Source organism: Chamaea fasciata, unplaced genomic scaffold (genome assembly GCF_029207755.1).
Source record: "Chamaea fasciata isolate MVZ Bird 193981 ecotype frontalis unplaced genomic scaffold, bChaFas1.0.hap1 SCAF_9, whole genome shotgun sequence".
Classification (NCBI taxonomy): Eukaryota; Metazoa; Chordata; class Aves; order Passeriformes; family Sylviidae; genus Chamaea; species Chamaea fasciata.
In genome coordinates this window covers 7289893-7313839 of record NW_027094094.1, presented here as the reverse complement: position 1 = coordinate 7313839, position 23947 = coordinate 7289893, and the positions used below count along the sequence as shown (strand labels likewise).

Sequence of the window (23947 nt, the reverse complement as noted above, 5' to 3'; positions counted from 1 at the left end):
CTGACTTCTGCTGCTACAGATATTGCCAAGGTAGTCTCTGGGAATTAGTGTTGTGCTTTTTATTTCAGAACTGAAATTTAAGTGTTTTGGTGTAGTTAATACCTGAAAACCCTCTATTTCTGAAATTCTGATATAGCTGAAATATTTTAGGAGATTAGACAGGTTCTCGTCCCTTCAGCTTGCTAGATAGCAATTCAACTCTTAAAATAATTCTCCATAGAAATGTTACACTTTTCAGACTTTCTGCTGTCTGCAGTTTCTTGATTTTTGTACTTTTCTGTTCAAGATATTTGAGCTCAGAGCAAACTGTCTTGGTTCCTTGGTTTCTTTCAAAGATAAGGGGATGCTCAATGGCCTTGATTTCTTGGTTCTCTAGCAGGAGTGGAAAGCTTTTCCATCAGCTTTTACTGTTCAAGTGTTCTTGAGCAACCCCCATTGAAAGTGTAGCATCTCACATCTGCTAAATCAGTTTCAAACAGAGGCAACATGAACAGAGAGCTGCTTTAATTCACATTATCACTCTGATCAAACAGCAGAACTGCATCAGTTTCAGAGCCTCTTGCTCCCCTGAGCTGGCTGTGCCCACAGGCCATTCCCCCCAGCAGCGCGTGCCAAATTCTTGCTGACCTGAATGTACCAGTATGGTGAGCAAATCTGTGAAGTTTGGAGTATTTCTTTGGCTAGCACCCAGATTTCAGGGGGGTATCCTAGTTCTGTGTTGATTAGCCAAACCCATTCTCTCTGAAGATGCCAAGTGGATGGGATTTGTTATAAGGAACTTCTGTACATTCGGAGTGACCAGACTTTTTTCTGATCTTGGCTATAACTTAAAACTATGTCTTTACTGATGATTTGTAATTTAATGGCTGATGTGAAAAATACTGGATATTAAAACTTCTACTGGATGCAGTGGTTGAGCTAAAAATGAGGCTCATTTTTAATGAAAAGGGAGTTAACAACCTCGTGACACAGGTTCCAAATTCTTAAGGATTTTGTAGAAGGCCTTTACTCACCCAAGACAGCAGCACCAGGTACTGTAGTGTGACCATTCAGCTCCTTACACTGGGGATTCATGTGGGTCAGGGCATTTCCATCCTGAAACAGGCAGGAACACTGGTCAAGGTACCTCTTTTTTGGTCCCCTTTGCAAGGCATTGACAATGATGGTTATTCGGCTAAATGCTCTAAAGATTAAAGCTTGAAAGCATTTAAAGGCATCAGTCAGTCATGGTATAACACCAGTTTAACTTCCTTAATGGTAATATCATTTGTGCTTTAAGGAGCTTCTGAAGGATCACTTTAGGATGGTTCTGTGATTGTCAGTGGTGCTGCACCTAAAAAGTTTAATTTACATTGTCACTTTATCAGTGTACCAGTAATCTCAACTAATAGATGGTTTTAAAGAATCAGAGGCAATAATAAAGGCAAACTTCACCTTTGTTGAAGTACAGCCCAGTTTTCCTACTCAGTATTATTATTTCTCTTCTTTTACAATTTTTGTACATGTTACGATTTCATTAAAGAATGAAGAAAAAGAAACATAAGCCTTGAATTCAGTGTCATCTGGAAAGAAAATCTGAATATTTTGATCACCTGAAGTGACAATGGGGCCTGGGATCCAGGTACATTTCAGACACTTCAGCTTTTTATAAATTGGCCTAGCTCCAATTCAGTCATTTTAATTTGGACTGCAACTTTTCACATCGGTTCACAGAAGAAACAAATCTAGTGTCTACCCTTTTTTTGTCATGTAGGTTAAAAGACTATGTTTGCAAATTAAGATATACACGTCCTGCACTTTAGCCTCTCTTTAAAGTAATAGTATGTGCACTGCTTTTTTTTCTGACTTTGTGCTAGGAAAATAGTCTCTTTAAAGAAATGCTTTAGTTAGGGCCTCTTTAAAAAAGTTCCGAAGTACCTGCAGTGAAAGTGGGGTACAATATCAAGCAGTAAAGTAGAAAAATGGGTAGGAGAATAGTTGCTAAATATTTTCAGATTTCAAAGCCTGGTTAAATTTATTTTAGAACATGTAGAGGATTGGCTAATTACATACATGATTCCAGGGTCGTTCACAGTTCCAAGGTTTCAGGTATGACAAGAGTTAATTCCTATCTAAGAAAAGAAGAGGGAAAAGGACGGGCTGGGCAATTAGGCACTAGCCAATTTATTGTTAATTCCTAGGAAAGTATTGGGATAAACAATTTTTACATCATCTATAGGAATGCAGAAGAAAGCAAAGAAGTTAAATGTTATTTTTTTTCAAGCACAAGTTCTGTCAAGCCAAATCAAATTTCTTGGTACGACAGGTTAACAGACCTTTTGGACAAATGGGAAGTGAATGTCAAAATGTATTCTTAAGTTCTTGGATGTAAGTTTTTCATTGTAATAAGGGGAACGTGCATCGAATGGGCTTCTACTGGGATCTGATTCTGGTGTTGATTTAAGAGACAGAAGGAAGCACCGAAGATGGGAGCAGGAGTGGTGAGATAACATTTACATTCCCATGTTTGTTTACAGTTGAGAAGGTTGAAGGGAAACTTTAGATTTATAAAGAGCTCCTGTACAGCACGCAAGAGTTTTGGGGGAGATTTCTCCTCATTTGTAGAGGGAATGGTCTCCGCTGCAGACAGTACAAGAAACAATTGGCTTAAATTTCAGCATGGAGGTTTAATTTAGGTTCTCTGGAGGGACTGTGGAACCTCCACCACTGTGGCCTTTTTTTATAAACACACATCTACCAGAAGAACCATGATCACACTGCCCCTGTGTCGGACCAAGGCACAGGGGTGGACCGAGTGATCTCGTGGAGTACCACTTAAACCCAGTTTCCTTTTTCAGAACATGTTTACTATCTTTAAACCAATTTGAGTTACTTTAGGAAGAGTTGGGCATTACCAAGGTGCCATCTGTTGTTTGAGTAACTAAAGCTGGTTTTTAACAGTTATGATAATGATGGATAATATTCATGGTGCCTCATGTCAAAAGGCTTGACAATGTTGATAGGAAGGGCTGATATTTTGTTATTTGAAGGAAGTTTCACACTGTGACTATTTCACTCAAAGAAATGGTAGTTATGTTTTTAAGTAGTTCTTTAGAAAACATTTTTGAAAGCATTATTTATGTGGCACCATTGTAGATGAGAGTTCCAAGGGGTAGTTTGCACCATATGATACTTGACTCTCTCTTTCATATTCTGAAATAATTTTAAGACATATTTTAATATATTCACTTATAAACAACTCTCCTTAGGCAAATACAGAATGTCTTCTGTGGAAACATTTCAACATCTATAGTTAGTTGATCTGGCTCTTTTCTCTGTACACAGAATCACTTTGCAGAACAAGCATTTTTAGACATTTTCTGTCAGCTGAAAATGGCTCTGCTAGCTAACAGCAAAATATTCAACAGTTTGCCGAAAGGATTTTTTAGACCCACTCGATTAGGGATAAGAGCACAATTCTGGGATTAGCAAGGCCTGCTGAAAGACTTAAGTACATGTTTAGGAACCTTTAAAATGTTTCTGGTTACAGGTCTATGTAAATGTGCAACATGGATTCATCGTGATCCAAGTGAAAGAGATAATAGGATTAGGTCTTGTTCAGCACTTCTTAAATTTTAAAGCAGAAAATTCGATTTTGAGTTTATTATTGATTCTTAGCACCCAAAAAATCTCCCCATGCCAAAGTATTCTTTAGGGAAAAGATATGAAGGATCAAACAGAACTTTGTTATAACATGATCTCCCATAAATTATCGGCAAATGTGCATCATCCAGGGTGCCACTTCCAGCATTCTAGAGATGGGAATTCTATTCCAGTATCAAAAAGTTCTGAAAGCTGAAGTCACAGCAGATTCACATTTTGCTCTTTGCTTGCTAATGTGCAATACATTAAATATCTGTTCCTTGGATCTAGCAACAAAATGACCTTTTCAGGGCTCATCTTTTTTTCTCAATTTTGATTTGTTCAAGGGAAATTGCAGACGACTGGTATTTGGTTTCCAAAAGGGATACATAAAAACTTGACCTTTTGGAACTGTTATTTTTTGGGGATGTGTACACTGTATTTTAAGTATGTCTTAGCTGTTGTTTGCTGGACTATGTCTAGTTTAAATAACCCTTCATTTTATTCAGTATAAAGCTAGGACAAAAAGTATAACTCCTCTCATTTTTTTCCCATGACAGACCTTTGCACACGCCTGAGAGCACCTTTTCTTCAGGCAATTTTAAAAGAAAGTGACATGGAATAGGCCCCGGTATCTCAGGAAGTTTCCACAGACTCTATTTTGCAGTGCAAATAGCACGTTATACCACGTCCATCATTGTAATATCCCATTGCCTACCTGAATGCACTCTTGTGTCAGGGCACTTTCCACTTAGCACGGTGGGAAATGAGGCAGAGGGAAATGATTGTTTAGGAAGTTCATGATGGAAGGAATGACCAAATTCAGCTTGTCAGACTGCTGTCAGAACTATGGCTGTTCCTGCTGCTTGGTTTCCTACGCCAGCTTTTATCCATCTCTTAAAATCACTGTACCTCATGCAGTCATGGAATGGTGAGCTTGTTTCACCTAAAACCCAACAAAACAGTTTAGTGGCTGTGATCTGCCTTTCCAGTGAAAGCAGCTGGTTTGGGAATTAACCAAGTCAAATAGTTTATTCAACATGTAAATGAGAAATCTGCTCTCCTTTCCAGCCATATAAATAGCCAATTTAATATGAAGAGATTTTCAACACCAAGAGTTACAATGAGAAAATTTACAGAGAAGGCAAGCTTTGTCTTGTGCAAATTAAAGTGAATAATCAGAGCTTCATTAAAATATCACTATGTATAATTCAGTTTGAAAATGAGAACTTAAGATTTGGGAAGAGAATTAAATTGTGTTTCTAACTAAAATATCTGTGATCCACACAGATGTGTGTAAGTCCATTTAAGTTACTTCTGTTGTTTGGATGTGGCAGTAAGAACCTTCAAGAATATTTAATGAATGGGTGAATTTCATTGTTTAGAGAGGCTCTAGTTTTGCAGGGCTATACATTTACATGCAGTCTTAACTTTCTTAAGCCTTGGAGCTTGTCAAATGCAGTGTGATCAGAAATTCGTCAATGCAACTCTCCGTGAGGTTTTGACGTTTTTCTCCTTGCAAATACTTTTCGTATAAAACTCAGATTTAATGCATGGCATTGTTAACACTTCTGTTGTAGCCTTTGGATGTTACTCACATCAGCAGTTGACAGTACAGAAGCAGCAAAGGAGGTGACCAAGTTGTAACCGCAGACAAGTCAGAGCTGCAGGATGAATAAGCAGAACAGGAATTTCAAATTAGACATTTGGAAAATCCTTGTCACTAGGAGGGTTGTGCAGCACTGAACTAGACAGCAGTTTTCAGAGAGCTGCAGAATTACCATCTTCCTGGTTTTCAACACTCCCCTTGACAAAGTCATACATGTCCTGGTACCACGTTGATAATGATGTGATCTAGGAGGAAAAACCAAACCTATCTAAGATGTGAAGGAAGAAAAACTAGAAAACCTAGGCAGCTGTTGCTGTTAAAATAATAGACACATTCCCACCTGCCATACCCTTATTTCTGGAGCAGTGTACTGAGACTTCCTGGCTCTGATTGGCGGTCAGAAGTCTCCTGAACATTTTTTCTGGTGTTTACCAGCTCTTACTCCTACTCCAGTGTCCAGCTGCCCTGTGTGACCCTGGGCATGCACACTGGTCAGTGCACCCTTCTGGCACACTCCAGGTACCTTTGGTTGCCCGTGGGCTACGGCAACTCATTAGAGGTGCCAAACAGCAACAGAAAGATCTTTGGAAGGATTGCTCTCTTCATCCTGTTATGGCACTAAAATGGCCTCGTCCTTTTCAGCTCTCCTAATCTATCAGTCTCTCAAGAATGTCTGCTACTGTGTAACAATGAGAAAGCACACCTGTCCTAGCTCCTAACAACCCATGCACTTTATTAGATTTTTTTTTCCAATTAGGGCTTTTCCAGGGAAGTTATACTGGAAGGTGAACAGCGTAGAAAAGCAGCGCTAGTCAGAAGAACAGTATCCAATTCCACATGAGAGAGCAAGTCTTAAAGAAAAAAAAAAAAAAAAAAGAAAAGAAAAGAAAAAGAAAAAAAAAAAAGGAAGTGAAAAAGAAGCAAAATGGTAACATTTCCCAAAGTACAAAAGACTTGAAACATGTCAGCCTGAGTTTGCTGAAATACTGTTTCTGTTAATGTTAACTCACTGTTATACATATTTTGCATTGAGTGTTTTATTGTACATAAATACAATACAGGCATTAAAATATTTTGAAAGCAATGTTATCAACCAAGAGAAAAAAATATCAAAACATTTCTACTTAAATAAGAACTTTGCAATGAATACATTTCTTCATTGTAGCACATACAAGATGCCATGGAACATTTTCATTTACTCTGAACTGCATTGATCAGAGGAGTAGTATTCCCCATGAGAATTTTTTTGATCAATGGTAAAATTGAATTTCATTCCCAGTCAACTGCTTTCTTGAGATAAACTTCTAGATTGGAAAGCAGGTCCCATTTCAAAATCCTTATTTCACTAGGACACCAAAACTCAAAATTATCATAATCTGTGGGCTAGGATGTCTACATGTTGATGCAGAATCATCTGAAATGTTTTCATGATAGGGAAATAATTATACCAAAATGGTTAGGTTTTGAAGAAATGTTTTAAAATTATATGGGTGTTCAATGAGAAATTGACCTAATTTATAGTGTCCTAGCATCTTACTGTTCTTCATTGAAGACAGCTGGAATTCTATACTTTATGTGAAAAACTCTCAATAGGATATAAATTAATACCTTGGAATTGCTGTAAAATAATAGAGATGCCTAAAAAATTAATCTTGTCAATAATCTTGTACTTAATGAGGTTTAAAATTATGGTAGAACTTGAAATTGCTTGTCTGCTCAGTCAAATAAATGCTCATTGAATTTCTCAGCCCTATGCTGAGAAAATTATATTTTTAATTTCCTATACTTTAAAGTGAATATTTAGAGATGTGCCTGCATTCTGAACGCTATAGATCAAATTTTTGATAAAATATTCAAATATTACATGTTAATACTATCTGTTTATCTGATGTCTCCAAGTGAATATCCCTAATTACTGGAGAAGTGTGGGGTTGAGGGGGGGGTGGCATGTTTCTGTGATTTTTTTAAACTCAGTAAATTTTTTGGACTTGAGTATACAAAAAGTAACAGCATTGTAGTTTCACTTTCCACTATCCCATGTTTATTCTGCCTCAGTTGTGATGAAATCTGTGGGGGAATTTTGTTGGGGTTTTTTTAATCTCTTTTCTGAAAAATAAGAAAGAGCTTTTTCACTCTTCTCATGAAACATATGTTCAGAAAGTTTCCATGTTATTGCCCTGTGGGTGAGATACAGGAATTCCCCATAGCTGGAAGCTCTAGAACTTTGTCCCAATGTTGGTGCATGGACAGCTGCTGTTGGCGGGAGTCAGTGACCTTCTCCAGCCACAAAACTGATTTTAAACATCATAATATCTTCCTGTATTTCTCCTCACTGCATCTTGTTTTGCCTGTCCTGTACCTTATGGTGAGCTTTAAAATGATGGAGGGAAAGCAGCAGTATTTTGAGTAAAGCAAGTTTTGATGTGCAAGTGCTCAGCTGCCAAAATCAGCAGCGCTTTATGGGCAACCAAACATTTTAAAGTCTTCATTCTTGTTTACAGAGCTAATTAAGAATCTTTGTAGCACTCTTTTCAAATGGCAGACTATCAAAATTATGGGGACTGTCTTGTGAATGAAAAGGTTTTGCTGGATGCCTGACCAGGAGAGGAGACGGAGAAACCTACTGGCCTTAAAAAACCAGAGAATGTATCAAATATATATTTATTTTTATCTCTGTTAAATAAATCTTTAAAATAGTAGTAGGTGCATTTGGAGCATAGGTTGTTCTGCTCGTTTAAGTATTTTCCCCAAGCAATTCTATTTCTTTAAAACAGTGTTTGGTTTCCCATTAAAAAGTAAGCACTTGCCAATAGCTCTGCAGACTTAGAATACCATAATGAGTTCCATGTGGCAGGACTGTTCTAATAACACTCTTTTCTTTAATTTTTGTTATTTTAGAATGAAAAGGAGGGTACAAATACTAATTTTAGGATGTAGTGACTCAGTATTTTATACTTTAAGTTTTTGTGGTCTTGGCTAAGTTGGTGGGACTGGAGGGCCATAGTGGTTCTTCCCAGCTGCAAAATCTATGAGTAAATTGTATTGATACAAATCAACACTGAGGTAAATCCTAGACAGAGACCACCAGCTTCAAGTTGAAGTAGAGGGTTAAAACCATAACTCTTAACCATCTAGCTATTCATACTTGGCTTTTATTTATTCTCCATATAAAACGTGCAGTTTTGCCCACAGCCATATTGATTGCCCTCTCGGTGTGATATACTGGGAGGCCGTTTGTGCAGGTGCTTGCTGACAAACACACTGCATGGCTGTAAAATCCAGGCCTTGGGAATGTACTGGCAGTGCACTGAGAGGCAACTGTTCTGCTCTGCTTTTAACGTTACAAGTGTGTCTCTAAATTTCTATAGACAATCTTAAAATGCAAGTCGAGGCAAAACGCATAAGAAGCACTACAAAATGAGTTTGTTGCTTTGTAACAGATCTTAAATCAACAGTGTTTATTAGTAAGCTGCCAGCAAATATTTGCTTGCATACCTTTTATTATTTCAAAGGCTTTTATGAACAGTATGTCACAGTGCTAGTGTCATTTACATTCAGACAACACTTTCTAATGTTTTAAGCTTTACAGAGATAACAGGGAGAAAAACGTTAAGAAAATGAAACAGATCTTTTCTAATAAATCATTTTTGCAAGCGTTTTGTCTCTTCAAGATGCTGTGACATCCTGTTCAGCTGAAGGAACACACCACTTGAATTGCACGACTCATTCACCTTAAATATTTAATAATGCTTTCATTAGTTGCACTGAACCAGTGGAGTTAGATCTGTAATATCTACTGCTGGTCATCATTTTTATTCATCATGGTTTAATAAGCATTATAATTACAGACTGAGGAAGAAATATGAGTTAACTTTGTGGTTTTGCTTGGGAATTCTGTGCACACTGGTATGATTGGAGGGGATTATACAAGCTCTGTGTGCGTAGCTGTGTGTATTCTAATATGCTGGTGCAGAGTTCCCAATCCTGACACATTATTCTTCATATGGAAGTAACTGCAGAAAAGATCCTGCATAAAATTGAGTCCTGACACTATTAACTCCATCTGGCTTAGTTGTGAAATATGAAAATTTGAAGGCCAAGTGGACTTGTTTTTTGGCAGGTGTTCTAATGCACTCATTATCAGTGGAATTAGACTTCAGCTATTTTTACCATCCATTTCCTATATTTGCTTGCAACTTACACAAATAGCAAAGTTATTTAGAGAGAACAGTCAGTTAGGGAAGCTTTCATTCGGAAAGTTTGTCAGAGTTCAAGCTTAAAGGCCATTTGTAGGCATCATAACCTTCTGTGCTCATTTCTCGAGTAAATATAGATGGTGATGATTACGATTTAGTATAACTTTCTCACTTCAATATCACAAATATGACTGTGTGCATGCTGTTTGCATTCTTATGCTTTAATGGGAGGTATGGTAGGGCAGACTGATATCTGGTGCATTTTTTAATGTTTTGTTAAAACATCATTTTTTCCTCATCAGCAACTTATGCGGGAGCGACAGCAGATGGCCAGCCGCCCCTTTGCTTCTGTCGATGTAGCACTGGAAGTAGGAGCTGAGCAAACAGACTTTCTACGAGGGCCATTAGAGGTAGGAACAGTGGTGCTGACAAGGGACTGTTGTGATTTGCATATTTATATTGCCAGTCTCACCTGCATCTGCTTCTGAAACCAGGCAGCATCTGATTACCCGGAGCTGACAAGTCCCAGCTACATGTGTTTTGTCACTTCCAAGGCACAGAGTTTTAATCTCATGACATAAGCTGTACCAAAAGCCGCTGGAGAATCTATTAGCCTGGGCTGGGGTGACAGTCAGCTCACCTGGCAGTCCTCGTGTGATGGATGTGAGCTGAAGGAATGCAGGACTCGGGCATTAAGGAGGCAGCAAATGTCATGCTCAGTCCTTCAAGTACACAGTACCATCTAGTTAACATCTATCTTAATTAACAGAGATTACAACAACCTAACTAACTAAAGCACCTTAGAGTAAAAAATCAGTGTTGTTTTATACAGAGAGGTTTAAAGCATACAGACTGTACTGCATGGTTTTGTTTGCAGGAGATGGCTACGTTACTGCATTCCTTTATTGCAAGCGCAGTACATTGAAAAAGAAATAGTAATTTGCAAAGCAGTATGATATTGGAATGGTGTAATAATGCATGAAATGGATTCTAGAAGTTTCACCTGAAAATAGAGGGAAAATTACAATATGTGGATAATAATGAATATCTAATCTAGGTTCAGCTTTTGGGAGATGATCCTCTACACCTTTAACTTTATTCACAATATTGTGTTTACAGTTATTACTTCACCCTTTTTATGGTGGGACCTGAGAGTGAGGTGTGCTAGCTCTGAAATCTTTCAAGATTGTACTCTTCATTGCTGCCAATTCTTAAATTCAAAGCTTCTCTTACTTTTCTCAATAATCAATCTCAATGGAAGATTAAATACAATCTATCAAACCTCCAAGGTTAATGGAGAATGAGCAATGTGAAAAACAAAAGCATAGCAGAAAGAAAAAGACCCAGCTCTTGAGTACTTATCAAAGTGATGTGTCCTGTCCTGCTGCTCTACAGGAAGTCATCCCAATTGTTCTCACTATCACAATTTAAATATTTGGAATAGATGGTGAGTAAAAATGACTTCTTAAAATCTCTTTGAAGAAGCTGTGTTATTTTCTGACCTAATGCTAGACCCCTCACATTCTTCACCAAAACCACTTTACTTCTGCCTCCTCTTATCTTGGAACAGAACACCTCTCCAGCTTCCCAAGCTGAGGACACATTACACTGCAGTTTAAAGTTAATTTTTTTGCAATGTGATTTCATTGTCTTTGCACTGGTATCTGAGAAGATCTTCTTCTGTTTTCTTTTCAAATGGAGGCAGTGAATGGAAGATGAGGCTTCCAAACTCTAATTTTGTACATACTGATTATTTAATTAAACTTTAGAAGTAAACATCACAAGTTAATTGCTACATTTTCTTTCTCATGTCTTTTATTTAGCACTAAAAGAGGCAGATCCTAAAATATTTTAATTATATTTTACAGTTTTTATTACTTTCTTTTTTTCCTAGCCAAGCGTTTTCCAGCAGTTGTTTAGAATTCAGCATCCATAGTGTTTTTTTCCTAATTAATACATAGTTATACACAGAATGAAGTCCATTCAAGATTTCCTCAGAACTATAATATACTGATCTATTTCCAAAAAAAAGCATTGTGCTGAGGAATAAATGAATGTGATTCAAGTATTGATTGTCCTTTGGCATATATTCTGCAAAAATAAGGTAGCTATATTAGGCTTTTTTGTGAAGGGACACTAAAAGTTTTAGTTGCTGTTCTGTTCTTCATAATCTGCTTTTTTGGGCTGAGAGGAATCCAGGTCCCTCATTTCCAGGATACAATGCTTAAGAACAGAATAATATGAAATAGCTGTAAACTTCATTTTGTTGTATTAATTTAAAATCATTAAACAACTTTAATAATTTTGTCATATCTGATGGGAGGCTAAAAGCTGGAGATCTTTTGTGGAAAAATGAGGATATACGATAACTTCAAAATGTTCTGTTGGCATTGCAGAGATCTTGCCCTGATATACCAGGGGTTCCAATTTTGATGATGGTGCATTGCATTCCCTCTCCTCACACTTTTATTGACATCGTGTGTTACTCGCTGATACTTTGGACATTGTTGTTATACTTTTATTGACGTTGTAATAACTCCGACACTTGCAGCGACACCTCATTGATCCCTGGTCCCTTTGGGCACTGTGTAATGTCACTGAACTCTTCCAGACATTGCTGCAAGCCTCCTGTTCAGGCTGCACAGTAAAGCTGCTGTTCATTAATGTCACCTGCCTCACGTGGTGCTGGTTTTGTACAACTGGTGTTCTGCCTTAATGCTGATGCTCTGATACGTGGCCATATCCATGAGACTGCATGTGGTAATGCCAGGATGCTGTTTGGTTTAACAGCTATATTTTATATTTATTTGTAAATATCCAGAGCAGCTGTTTCACTGTAGAGGTTTAGTTTGCAGTAGTCAGGCACTTATTACCCAGTTTTCAGAAAACCCCAAGAGTATAAATACTGTTCTTAAAGTGGTTGCCTAGTTTAGGGACTTACAATGCAACTGATAATATTTGGGTCTATTTTCAGTTAGCAGCAATTTGCAACAGATTAAAATAAAATCCTGGAAACACTACAGAGGAGAGTTGAACCTCAGTTATTTTGGAATCTCTATCAGTCAGTCTCTCTTAATGTTTTGCCAACAAAATGACAGTCTCTCGATATTAACTCCTTCAAAAAACTTTAATCTGCATCATATTCCTCCCCTCCCTTGCTGTCTGAGTGGGTTTTTAGGCATTGGCAATAGCCTTTGTTCTCACCCATTTAAACAACATTATTTATCAGTTTTTTCCTCCTCGGGCCACCTTTTACATGAACAAGTCTCATCTTGTTATCCATTCTGTCGTGTTGGCCTTATAACCACTTTTAAATCTTCTATTGTCAGTTTAAACTTAAAACAAAAGAAAGCAGACTTTGTTTTTCCCTTGCCCTCCTCCTCAGCTGCATCACACCAACCACTGCCTTGCCAATGATTCTGATGTTAGTGTCCCAATTCTAAATGGACCAAGCAATACCCACTCGTGTTGTGCCATGATAATCATAATATTTAACCCATACTAGTCCTAATCTGCATCTTCACCTGCTTCTGTAATGATTTCCATTGCATTGCTTGGAAGTGATGAAGTCTGGGTGAGCCCTTACAAGGAAGATGTGCATGGAGGACACCCCTGAGGACACCCCTCACTCCCTCCTGGGGAGAACAAGAACAATCTAAAGTTACTGTGATGGAGGGGAAGGGAAGTCTGGAAGGCAGTGGCCCTCTGGATCCAGAGCAGCTCTGGTGAAGTCACTAGTGACCCAGGGGATGGTAAAGGAGAGAGAGAATTCCCCTTGTCAGCAGTAGCACACAGCACAGGCTGTTAAGGGCAGAGCCAGAAAACAGCAGAAACACCCTGTCCAGAGAGTTTGAGAACATTAGCTATTTTGTGATACCACCATAATTTTTTTCAGTACAAGAATCATAAAAAAAATCAAAGTAGCATCATAGATCAATAGATACTCATTGCTGAGCTTCTTGGCACTCAGTGCCCTCAGTGTTAAAATGTTTTTTATTCCTTTCATTTCTTTTTTCCAGACACCTGAGCCATTTCCAGACTTGGTTGCTTTTTACTTCTCAGTATATACCAAAAGCTAAATCATTTAGGCTATCATCATATTTTAAACCTTCTTTAGGCAAATTATTTTTTCCCTAAAATGTGAATCACTATTAAAGAGTTTCTTCTACTGTGCTGCTGACAGTCATTTCCATTAATCTGTATATTTGAGAAGTAAAGCAGGGTTTATTTTCCTCTTTGCCTAATTTCTGGGATTTTTTGTTTTTTGTTTTTTGTTTTTTTTGGAAATGGGGACAGACTATGTCTTTATGTAAGATAAGGTAGACACTGCTTGTAAATGCTTTATGTCTGGTTGTGCTAAGACTCTGAACAGCAGCATCCACTCTGCTGCATCTACTGGAGTAAAGACAGGCGTGTATTGCCTGCAGAGGAACCAAGTGCAGATTTACTGCTGTGATGATCATCCATTTGATATATTTATGGTATTACTTGGATTTATTCTTTTTTTCAAATCGATGTTATTTCATAATTATTTCTGCAGAAAAGCACACAGTAGATCTTTCAGTAATTTTCCCATTAAATTACTGCATTTCCCCTAGAGTTGTCATAGATATTAGACCATCCTCTGCTTCTGACAAGGTGTGATGATGTCAAAAATTTTGAATTTAAAATAAAATCTGTGTTTGTTTCTCTAGCAAATAATGTTCTCTAGTGAGTAATTATGATGCATTAAATAAGTTTTGAAATTCAGGCACTCTTGATAAGTATGAAGCAAATATTGACCATTATTTGTCATTTAGTTGAGTAAATAATTGGAAGGTGTGCACTGACACAAGGAACTATCATTTTATACAAAGAATGGCTGCTGGAGATTAGAGTGACTTATCAAAACACATTAAAATCCTGTACTAGAGATTTTTGGAGTTTAAGTAATCGTAGTATATATTAATATGTTGTGCTGCTGGCTTCTCTTGCCAATAAAGAGACTTCTTAGCTTGGTTTGCAAATAAATCTCATTACGGTGTGTTCATTTTCTTTTTTAATTGACTAAGTTAGTGAATAATTTTTGAAAATGCAGCCTACCTTATTTTGAACAAAATTAACCTAGTTGCATGCTTCATCAGCATTGCACTTGCATTGTGTTGATGACATAATGTCTAATCCCAGGGAACAGGTTCTTCCCAACTCCTTGGTACAGATCATCAGCTTTGCTCTTGATATGCTCAGTTCCTAATATTAGTCTCAGTATCAGAGGATAGTTTTACTGCCCTTGCAAAAAAAGTAATGATTTATTTTACATAATGGTGAAATTTTCCCTCGAATGGTCACCTTGTTTCCAGTGACCATAAAGTCAATATGTACTTGGTAACAGGAACTATCAAAGGCACTTCTTGCATATTTGCACTTCTTGCTTACTGAAGTCATGTCATAGTCTGGAGCTCAAGGGGGACCAGAGGAGAGAGAATCTAGATGGGAACAATGTGAGCAATCAGAGACTTAGAAAATATAACTACAATGAAAAGTCAAGGAAATTGGAGTAGGCTATTTAAAGGAGTCCAGATAATAACTTGCAGATATGCAAAAGGTTAACAGCAATCAGGAGGGCAAAATCTTCCTTGCATGCACTGCAGGTGGCAAACGTGTAATGGACTTAAATTGTAGTAGGGGAGGTTTAGGAAGGGATCAGGAAAAGCTTCACATAATAAAGCTGAATCTCTGAAAGCAATTGCCTGGGGAGGTGATGGAATTTCTTTTATTGGAAGCTTTTTAGAGCTTTTAGGATGGACAAACATTTCTGAGGTACCATGTACCATAGCTGCATTAGATACCTCCTTTCAGCTCTGTCTTTATTATTATTCTGATTGCTCCCTAGCTCTTCCTTCTTCAGCCTCTCTGAAAATGTTCCATTTCTGTTGTTTGAACACCCTAATTACCTTCACTGCAATGATAGTTTTCTGTTACTGAGTATTTATGACCCTTCTTTTCACTTTTGCTGCTTTATTCATTGACTTACATCCTCAGTTTTCTCCTAAGATCAGAGACTGTTAAATCATCTCTGACCCCAGCATCTACCTGACTGTAGGTCTGCCAAACATGATCTCTATCCTTTTTGGAATGGCTTCAGTATTGTCCTTGAAGTAATTAATTTTTTGTCTTAAAAAGTGCATTGCCATTTTTATAGTCTTTCAAAATCCATGCATCCTAGACTACTAGATCTCAGAGAAATGTAGTCAGATGTCACACCTGACTCTCACGAGGAGAATCTGTATTGGATCACATTTTCTGCTTTTCTGTATTGCTCAAAGACTGTGGTAAATTTGCTGTCCACTGCCTCAAGAACTCCATTATCTTGTGCTACACTTTGGCTTTGATGGCTCACTGCCTTCTCTGCCCACTCCCTCAGTACTGTTCATCCAGAAAACTTCCTCCTGAGCTATTGAGTCACTTTATGTTAAACTCTACTTTCCAGTGTTTTTTCTTCTTTGTAAATGATCGCTTCACACTGTGTGTGTTTTTTGTGATGTTATGTACAAGGGGGTTTCTATCACCAAAATTCACATCTGGTGGTTCTTCCGCTAGAGAAAAGCATGTACCCCAAAGCGGCATTGTTTGGTTTGCACCACCTCCTTCCTTACATGAAATAAGATGTTTAGATTTCACACTATTTTGCTCCTCATTCAGTGGTCATACACAACAGGGTTGCTCTGCCCAGTTAAATATCTTTACATTTTCATAAGGTTTTTGTTGTTTCGCTTACAATTTATGTCTAGAAACGTGTGAGTGTCCTGAGCCTATGATCCAGAACAAATACCTCACCTAGCTGCTCATGTGTACTGGTCACAGCTCTGACTTTTGTGTGTGTTGTGGATACTAAATCAATGTAAAATGTATAGATGCTCAATTTGTTGCACAGAATTACATTTGCAATATTTTGAGATTTCTGAGTAGTATTTTTCTTCTCTGGCATATGGGAAAGCTAAAAATAATCTGAGAAATGCTGCCTGGAGTAAGCCACATTTTTTTTTATACAGACCATATTTGTGTGTGCGTGTTTGTTCTTAAAATACACACCAACACCTCAAAACCTGTTGATGTTTAGCTTGAGTCCTTAACTTAGTTTTTTTAAAATTCTATATCAGTTCTAAAGTGTATCAAGTCTCTAAATGTGCAAAAAAAATATTTTTAAATCCCTATGTTCTTTTCTCTGCTTCTTTATTTCTGTCCTCGTGGGCAGACAGGTGTTGTGCGAATATTTGATATATGACGTGATGTATGGGATGTTTGTCTAGATGGAGGTTGATGTCCTAATATTTCACCCTAACAAGAGAGTAAATCTTTGCTTATTACCTTGTGAGCTGTGGGATCTGTAAATTCACAATTAGTTCTGAGAACCTGATTTTGATAAAAATTTATCTCTCCACTTCACAAAATGCATTTGGCACATGTACTGCATAATCAGATGACAACAGAAATTGTTTGGATAGAGAAATATGATTTGCGTTGAACAAAATTGCAGAGAAATTTTATGCTCAATTGGGGGAATTTTGGCTTACCAGCAAAGTGTAGGTGTTTCAGTGGTATTTGCATGCTGTGAATAGAACTCTTAAATCAATGTATTATGCATAATTGCATATCCAGAGTATCAAAGTAATCATTCTGATTGTTTTCAAGCCAAAGTGTTTATATGTGTCTGTAAATGTTGTTAATAATGACACTGTACCTTTTAATAAATTCAATTTTTGCAACATCTTAGTTCATAAAGTAGACAGGTACAAAATTCAACAAATGCAAAGCAATATTTATATACTTGTATTTACAAGTACCCTTAGGATTCTCCTTGAACTGGGCTTGGTCCTGGAAATCTTGCCTTTGGATATGAAACCCATGACAATGAAATATTTCCAGAATTATTTAAACTGAACATACCAAAGCATGGAAATAGTTATGCTATCAGAATAACTAAGAAGCACAGAGATGGGAATATTTCTGTGTTTACTGGGCCTTTCTGTAGACCTGATTTGCAGTCTCTGACTGGCTGCTCTTTGTAGTTTCGAGTATTTTCTTAGTACCTCTTTTGGTTTTAGATCAGAAGTTATTTCTTATCTTTAAATCCCTTTAAATGTTTTAAAGACATTTTTGTCTTTAAAAGGAAAGAGGAGAAGAAATACGTACAGAATCTATAGCCTTTCATCAGCCATTTCCCATGTTTCCAGGTAGAACTGGGTACTGGAAGGTTCTGTTTGATATTTAGCAACTTGTAGTCCTTAGCTCTGCTTCAGAGACCTTACCTTCATGCTTGTTTCTAGCACTGTGCTCAAGATTCAGTTCTACCTTCCACCAATACCATTGAAACTTCAGCAGACACAAGATAAGTGCCCTGCCTGAGCTTTTCTTCACAAAACTTGGCAAACTGCATGTTAGGCAGTTGTGTAAGTTATGCCAGCTTTCACTGAAGTTTTATCTTTCCGTACCATCTATCAAACTGGATTTGTGCCTGAAGTGAATATGAATTATTTGCATAGAAGGCAATGCCCCTGCCCTGGATGACTCAAACCTCACCCAGACTTTAGAGAGCCATCCAGTGTGCCATCCAACACATCCAATGCGTTTTCCATGACTGTTCAACCCAGCAGGCACTTTCCCACTTGGTTCTGTCTGGTGTGCGTTGGACATCATAACTCTGCAATTTCTGGTTGCATGGTGGCTCAATTTCAAGAAAAAGGATGAAACTTGTTACTTTTTAGGTAGACTTTGAGCCCCCGCTGTTCTGCTGTCTGTCACTATGTGTCCTATTAAAAAGTTTGTCCCCAAGTTTCTTATCAGCTCTTGTCCGCAGAGCCTTCTCTTCTCCAGACTGACCAACCACAACTCTCACAGCCTTTCCTCACAGGAGGGGTGGTCCTTCTCCTTGGTGATTTTGGTGGCCCTCCTCTGGATCCACTCTAACAGGTCCATGTCCTTCCTGTGCTAAAGAAAAGTCATCTCATTTTTCCCTGCATATTGTGAGAGGCAGTTTCTGGTTTTCCTCCATTTGTTTAGGAAGGTGTGAGTGCCTACAGGCAGACTGGATCACTTCAGTGTGATCCAAATAAACCATGAGGCTGGTTATATGAGTTGAAAGGTGTGGATTCCATTCATTGGCTTTAGCAAAGCAGAGGTAGAAACACTGTAAAAGGTGTTAATTTTGGTAATAATCTGAAGAATTATCTTTTCTTGACAGGAAAAACAAGAAAGTATTAGAATTTGAAAAATGAGTGAGCTCAATCAGGATTTACAGCCCCGTGGTATGATTCTTTAATGGTACTGAAGGAACCTTCTCCTTGGACAATTTCTTCTGAAAATCAAAAGATTATGGATGGCACACTGCAATAAACTAAACACTGCAGTAAAGTAGAAGTTAAAAAGGTAGTTAGACTGCAGTGAAATTGGGAAGAACAGTGAGTTTCTATCAGGGTTATCTCCTTTAAAAAATCAGCAGTATTTGTGATATGCGATCACTTCCAGATATAAATGTGGTGTACTTTACAAATCTGTTAGAGCTTCCTATAACAAAGAGCGTAAAACATTATTGTTCATTAGTGTGAAGCAGTAAAGTTTTTAACAGATACGTAAGAAATAAAATTTTCCCTTTTTTCATCTTTGTTGTATATTAATCTTATTAGAATTTTATATAAAGTAGAATTTTGTCTTTCTGTGTGCCATTCCTTGTATTATATCCTTGGTAAAATGACCTTTTTCTTATCTTTATTATCCAGCTTTCAGTAAGAAACTGGAAAGTTGATAGAGGTACTTGCTGTCAGCTTCTTGTCTCAACTGTTTAGGATGTTAAAAATGATGTACAAATATTGAACCAGCTGGAGTTAATAAACAGTTATTCTTTTCTACAAACAACTTATTCTTTATTGAAAGAAAAGTCATTGGCCTGTTGGAAAGTAGGCAAGCAATTTATTTTATATTGAGAAAAATTTCAAGTTGTAGGAATCAGAAGGAGTAAAATATTCCTTTTCTGAACATGTTTAAATGTCGTTTTATGTGCAGAAAAGAGCAATATCCAATGACTCACAAACATAATTTATGTTTTGCAACACCAAGCACACAAGAAGTGCAGGACAATCTTTAAGATCACCACTAAATATACCAAGAGCCACTGACATGACTTTGGCAATGAGATCCAGTGAGATCATTTCCCTCTGGGCTTATGGATGCTGTAAAATGTGTCTTTCTTGGTCATTTATTTTTCATGAAGGAAATTTTGAAATTAAATATATATTATTTAAAAAAAAAAAAAAAAAGAAAGAAAATGTTTCCACTTTCTTATAAATTAAGTCAGACAAACATAAAAATTAAATCTCCAAAGCCAACTGTCATGTACTTCTCTGTACCTTCAGGCATTGATCATGAATGTTATTTGAATTACAGTTTCCCATCACTCACTTGTTGAACTCAAGGCGGAGTTGCACCAGGTCCTAATGCAGCACAATATAGATCTGCCAGTGTACCATTAAAAGGAAAGTAGTGAAATACTCTACTTCGATGGTCTGTTGAGGTATAGTGGATTTGTCTGTCTGGTTAAATACAGAGTAGTTGCAGAAATACACTTCCTTTAAATTGCAAAAATGTTTTAGTTTTCTCATTTCCTGCTATAATTAAATGGTAGAAGAAGGGCTACAATCTGAATATTTAATTTTCTTTTTCTCCAGAATAGTTGGAGCATCTCTTTTTATTCTAGTAGGACACTTTCATGGGCAATATTCATTGAAATTACTGTAATGTGCAGCATGTTTTGATCTAGCAACAGTTTATAACCATTTTGGAGCTACTTTGCAAAATAAATAGCTAAATGTCTGTCTCATTAGTGACTTTTAATTCTGTGAAGATGTAATAGCTCAAGATGAAAAGGAAGTAGGAGAGCTGAAAGGAGTACTCCGACAGTGTAGGTACACATGCACTACATACAGCCATTGGCATCCACAACTGGAAATGGCAGAAATCCAGTGCATTTAGTGTGTGATGTCATGCTTTGAGTTTTGTTGGTTTTGTTTTTTTTTTTAATGCACACATTTGAGCTTGAATTTATGTGAGAGGGCAAAGTCAGAGCAACTTGTCTAGGATTTGGTATAAGGGATAGGTGGGTTTGTGAAAGTCAGCCGACCAGCTGATATTTCAGTAACATTGTTGACCTAATCCAAAAAACTCATATATCTTGTAATACTTGGAATTGGCTTTGTTCCTAAAAGTTCTACTGTGCAAGGTGAGGAAAAAAAAGTAGGTAAAGCTTTGATTACAGACTTTAGGCAGTGTTTTAGATATGCCATCTTAGCCACTGAGTATCTTGAGGATAAAGTCTAAAACCTTGAATTTATATTCTTTAGAAAGGCAGCACAGAAAGCAAAGGGTAGAGCCAGTGTTTTTGCAGCAATCTGTGTAATAGCCCTTGCTGCTGAGGTGTGCTCTATTACTCTGTTTCAGACAGTTTTTCAAAGGACTTAAAATGTCCAAGGTGTATCATAGAACTGAAGCTGCCGTTAAGAGGTGAAAGTAGTGCAATCAACTCATTATGTGGGGCAACAATTTTAAATCAACTGGGAAAGTCAGAAAGCATTATTCAGAAGTGCTTAAGGAGAAAGCATTATTCAGAAGTGGTTAATGAGAGCTGGGACTGAAGGAGAAATTCAAAAGCTCTTCTCTACAATGGGTTATAATTGATCATTGCTTGGTACATCTGTGTAATTGTAGGGTCTTCCATGTGCTCACCTCTGCTCACCTGTCTTTGTCCATCTTTAACAAACCAGCTTTTCTCTAGTAGGCAGATCTTTTCCAAGCACCATTCTGTTCTAACATTATGATCATTAAGTTTGTTATGAGGTGAGCACTTCTGACAGACAAATGCAGCAATTTGTTAGCTGAGTATTTACAGCACTAGAGATCATCATCTTCTCATCAGCTGTTTTAGAGACTTCACATTAATAGGGCCATGGAACTGATCCTTCTTAGGACAGCTCATGTTAGGCTGAAATTCAATATTTTCATTTACTGAATTTGAATTAGGCAGTAAATCTAATCTTTAGAAAATAGCATTCATCATGCACAATAGAATCATAGATAATTTAGGTTGGAATGAACCTTCTGTAGTCATACATCAGTCCAAGAGACTGGGGATAAGCCAGAGTTAAGTCTGAGCTCTAGTTTAGCAGTATCCTTCTAACCAACAATCTTAATTTCAACTCTCCCAACAGATTAACCATATTCAATGAGAATCTTTGTGATATGTTAACTTGTAGTTGTAAATAACGTAATGCATGTCCTAGTCTTTCAAGCATGTTCACATGCAGTCCTGTCCTTTGGAGCAAAATTCAGAAAAAAACGTTTTTATAGTTGGTTGCACTAAGGCAGAGTTTGCAAAGAGAATTACTTGTGTGATTGTTGTATCTGTTTTTTGGTAGAAAACCCTTGAGTATGTGATATAAAACAGCTATTGAAATTGGAGGAGTGGCTGTCTTGGAAAGTGAACCCACAGTGTTGTATACAAATACTTGGACCTACAAACTGAGAAATTGTCCTCGGTCTGTGACCTGATGTTCCTAATGCAGCTACTGATCTACTTCTATAGATATGTTAATCCACAATGAATGTGACAATGAAGTTATTAAGTGTTGGTATTGGTACCCTGTTCCATAGCTGGAAATGTCAGTTAAGACAACGCATTAATAATTATGAAGTACATGGTGAATCTTTTAAAATTTGTATTCAGAAATTCCCCGTCACTAATTTAATGCAATCATAAGCAACTTGAAGTCAATGTGACACAAGAAATGATACTCAAATGTCTCATCTCTAATGAATGACAGTAATTAGCCATATTTCAAGGAAAAGATAATATATCACAGATAAGGAAGTTCATATTTCATAAAGTGCCCATTATCAGAGACGTAGGGCCAAATGAACTCTTATGTTTCACTCCTATATAAGCTCTTCTGTCACAGAATATAATATTAAAGTGAGTGTTCCAAAGTAAGTTTTAAGATAGAGAAAACTTTTGAAAATTGATGGCTTTAGTGAACAGTCAATAATAGTATTTATTTTTATAAGGACTAATGCAATACTCATGGGATTGAAAGAAAGGCAGTTTGGTTCACCTCTGGTCATTTCCACAGTGACTCAAACAGTGCCAGCATTGTCTTTTTAAGAAGGCTAAAAATAAAACAACTGTTCTCAAGTATCTAGAAGTCCTTTGCTGCTTATAAAGCCTAGCATGCATCACTGACCCTGTGATATAGGGTCCTTGGAAATAATCTGTGGAAAGGGAATGAGGCTTCCCACATTGAATGGAGATCTAGATGTTTCTCTTTCGTGTTGCAGTGGTCTGATGTTTAATAGGATGTAGTTAACTGATACCAGAATTTAAATCATCCAAATCTTAAAACTGGGAGTATCAGGTGTATGAAAATGTTTCAATTTACCCACCATAAGTAAAAGGGTGGAAAGTTGTGAAGTGGTGATCAATGGAGTGGGTAAAAGCTGTGACTTAATCCAAATCCTGCTCATTGCAGGAGCTGCAGTAACAAATAGAGGCAACAATTGGAAAGCAGCAGAAAGGGGGACCTCAGCGTACCTGTCCTCTATGCAAAGTGTTCCCATATTGCCACAAAATGTGTGTAAGATAGGAGAGTGAGAAAAGTGGTGCATTTTGGAGGGGATGGATCCCAACAAGGCTGTGGAGCAGCTTTTGTTCCAGTGCTGGGAGCCTGCACACAGGTGAGGTGTGATACGGATGAAGTCTGTGGCTACAGAGGGCTGTCAGCTTGAACAAGGTGGACACAAACCACGTTGTGCTGCTTGGTGCAGAAGTGAGGCATCCTCTCATCTTAAAACACACAACGAAGGCTCATTCACAGGAAAAGCTATAGTGCAACCCTCTTTAATTTCTCATGTGAAAATGTAACTCTCGGTTTATGATTTTGTAGTCAAACTCTAGATTAAAAAGCAGAATTGGTGCATACCTGGCTATGTTCAAGAACATCTTACTGGAAATGGTCAGTCAGTGATGATTTCTGCATGTGGTGCTTTAAAAATTGTTTGCTTGAAATCTCACACTTAAGTGGAATAAAGGGGGAAGAATATCAATACTTCTAGCATTCTGAAATCTCTTGAAGCTCATAAGACTTTGTAACTGACTCTGAGGAGAAAACTCAACTTTTTAAAAAAGCTTTTTTAATCTGTTTGCATAAAAATGATCTGTAGAGTCTTCTGTAGAAACAAAGGCTTCTTACAAAAATTAATGCATGAAATTTAGTTTCCTCATAAGTTGCAATGGTCTTTAAACAGACATTGTTTTTGAAAAGACATGTAACTTTTCTTCAGCAGTACTCAAAATGGAGTCATAGGTATTTCTACAGGTGACAGATTCAGATTCAGAGTAGCAATTTGGAAGGAATAAAGGATAATCTGTGGAGTGGAACAAATATTCCTGTTGTATGAACACTATCTGAAACATCCCATTGATGTGTTTGCATGTTCAGAG

The 23947-nt window shown here is 37.3% G+C and overlaps 1 protein-coding gene across 3 annotated transcripts in view; it reads left to right on the top strand.

The window, feature by feature from the left end:
- The window catches only part of ATRNL1 (attractin like 1), a 433474-nt gene that overhangs the window by 308182 nt on the left and 101345 nt on the right, over nt 1-23947 (top strand). For 2 of the 3 annotated variants that reach the window (XM_066190863.1, XM_066190866.1), the window contains exon 27: nt 9729-9836. The exons of the other annotated variant lie outside the window; for it this stretch is intronic. In XM_066190863.1, coding sequence (XP_066046960.1) covers nt 9729-9836 — 108 coding nt within the window. The remainder of the gene's footprint in view (nt 1-9728; nt 9837-23947) is intronic. 3 annotated transcript variants of the gene reach the window in all.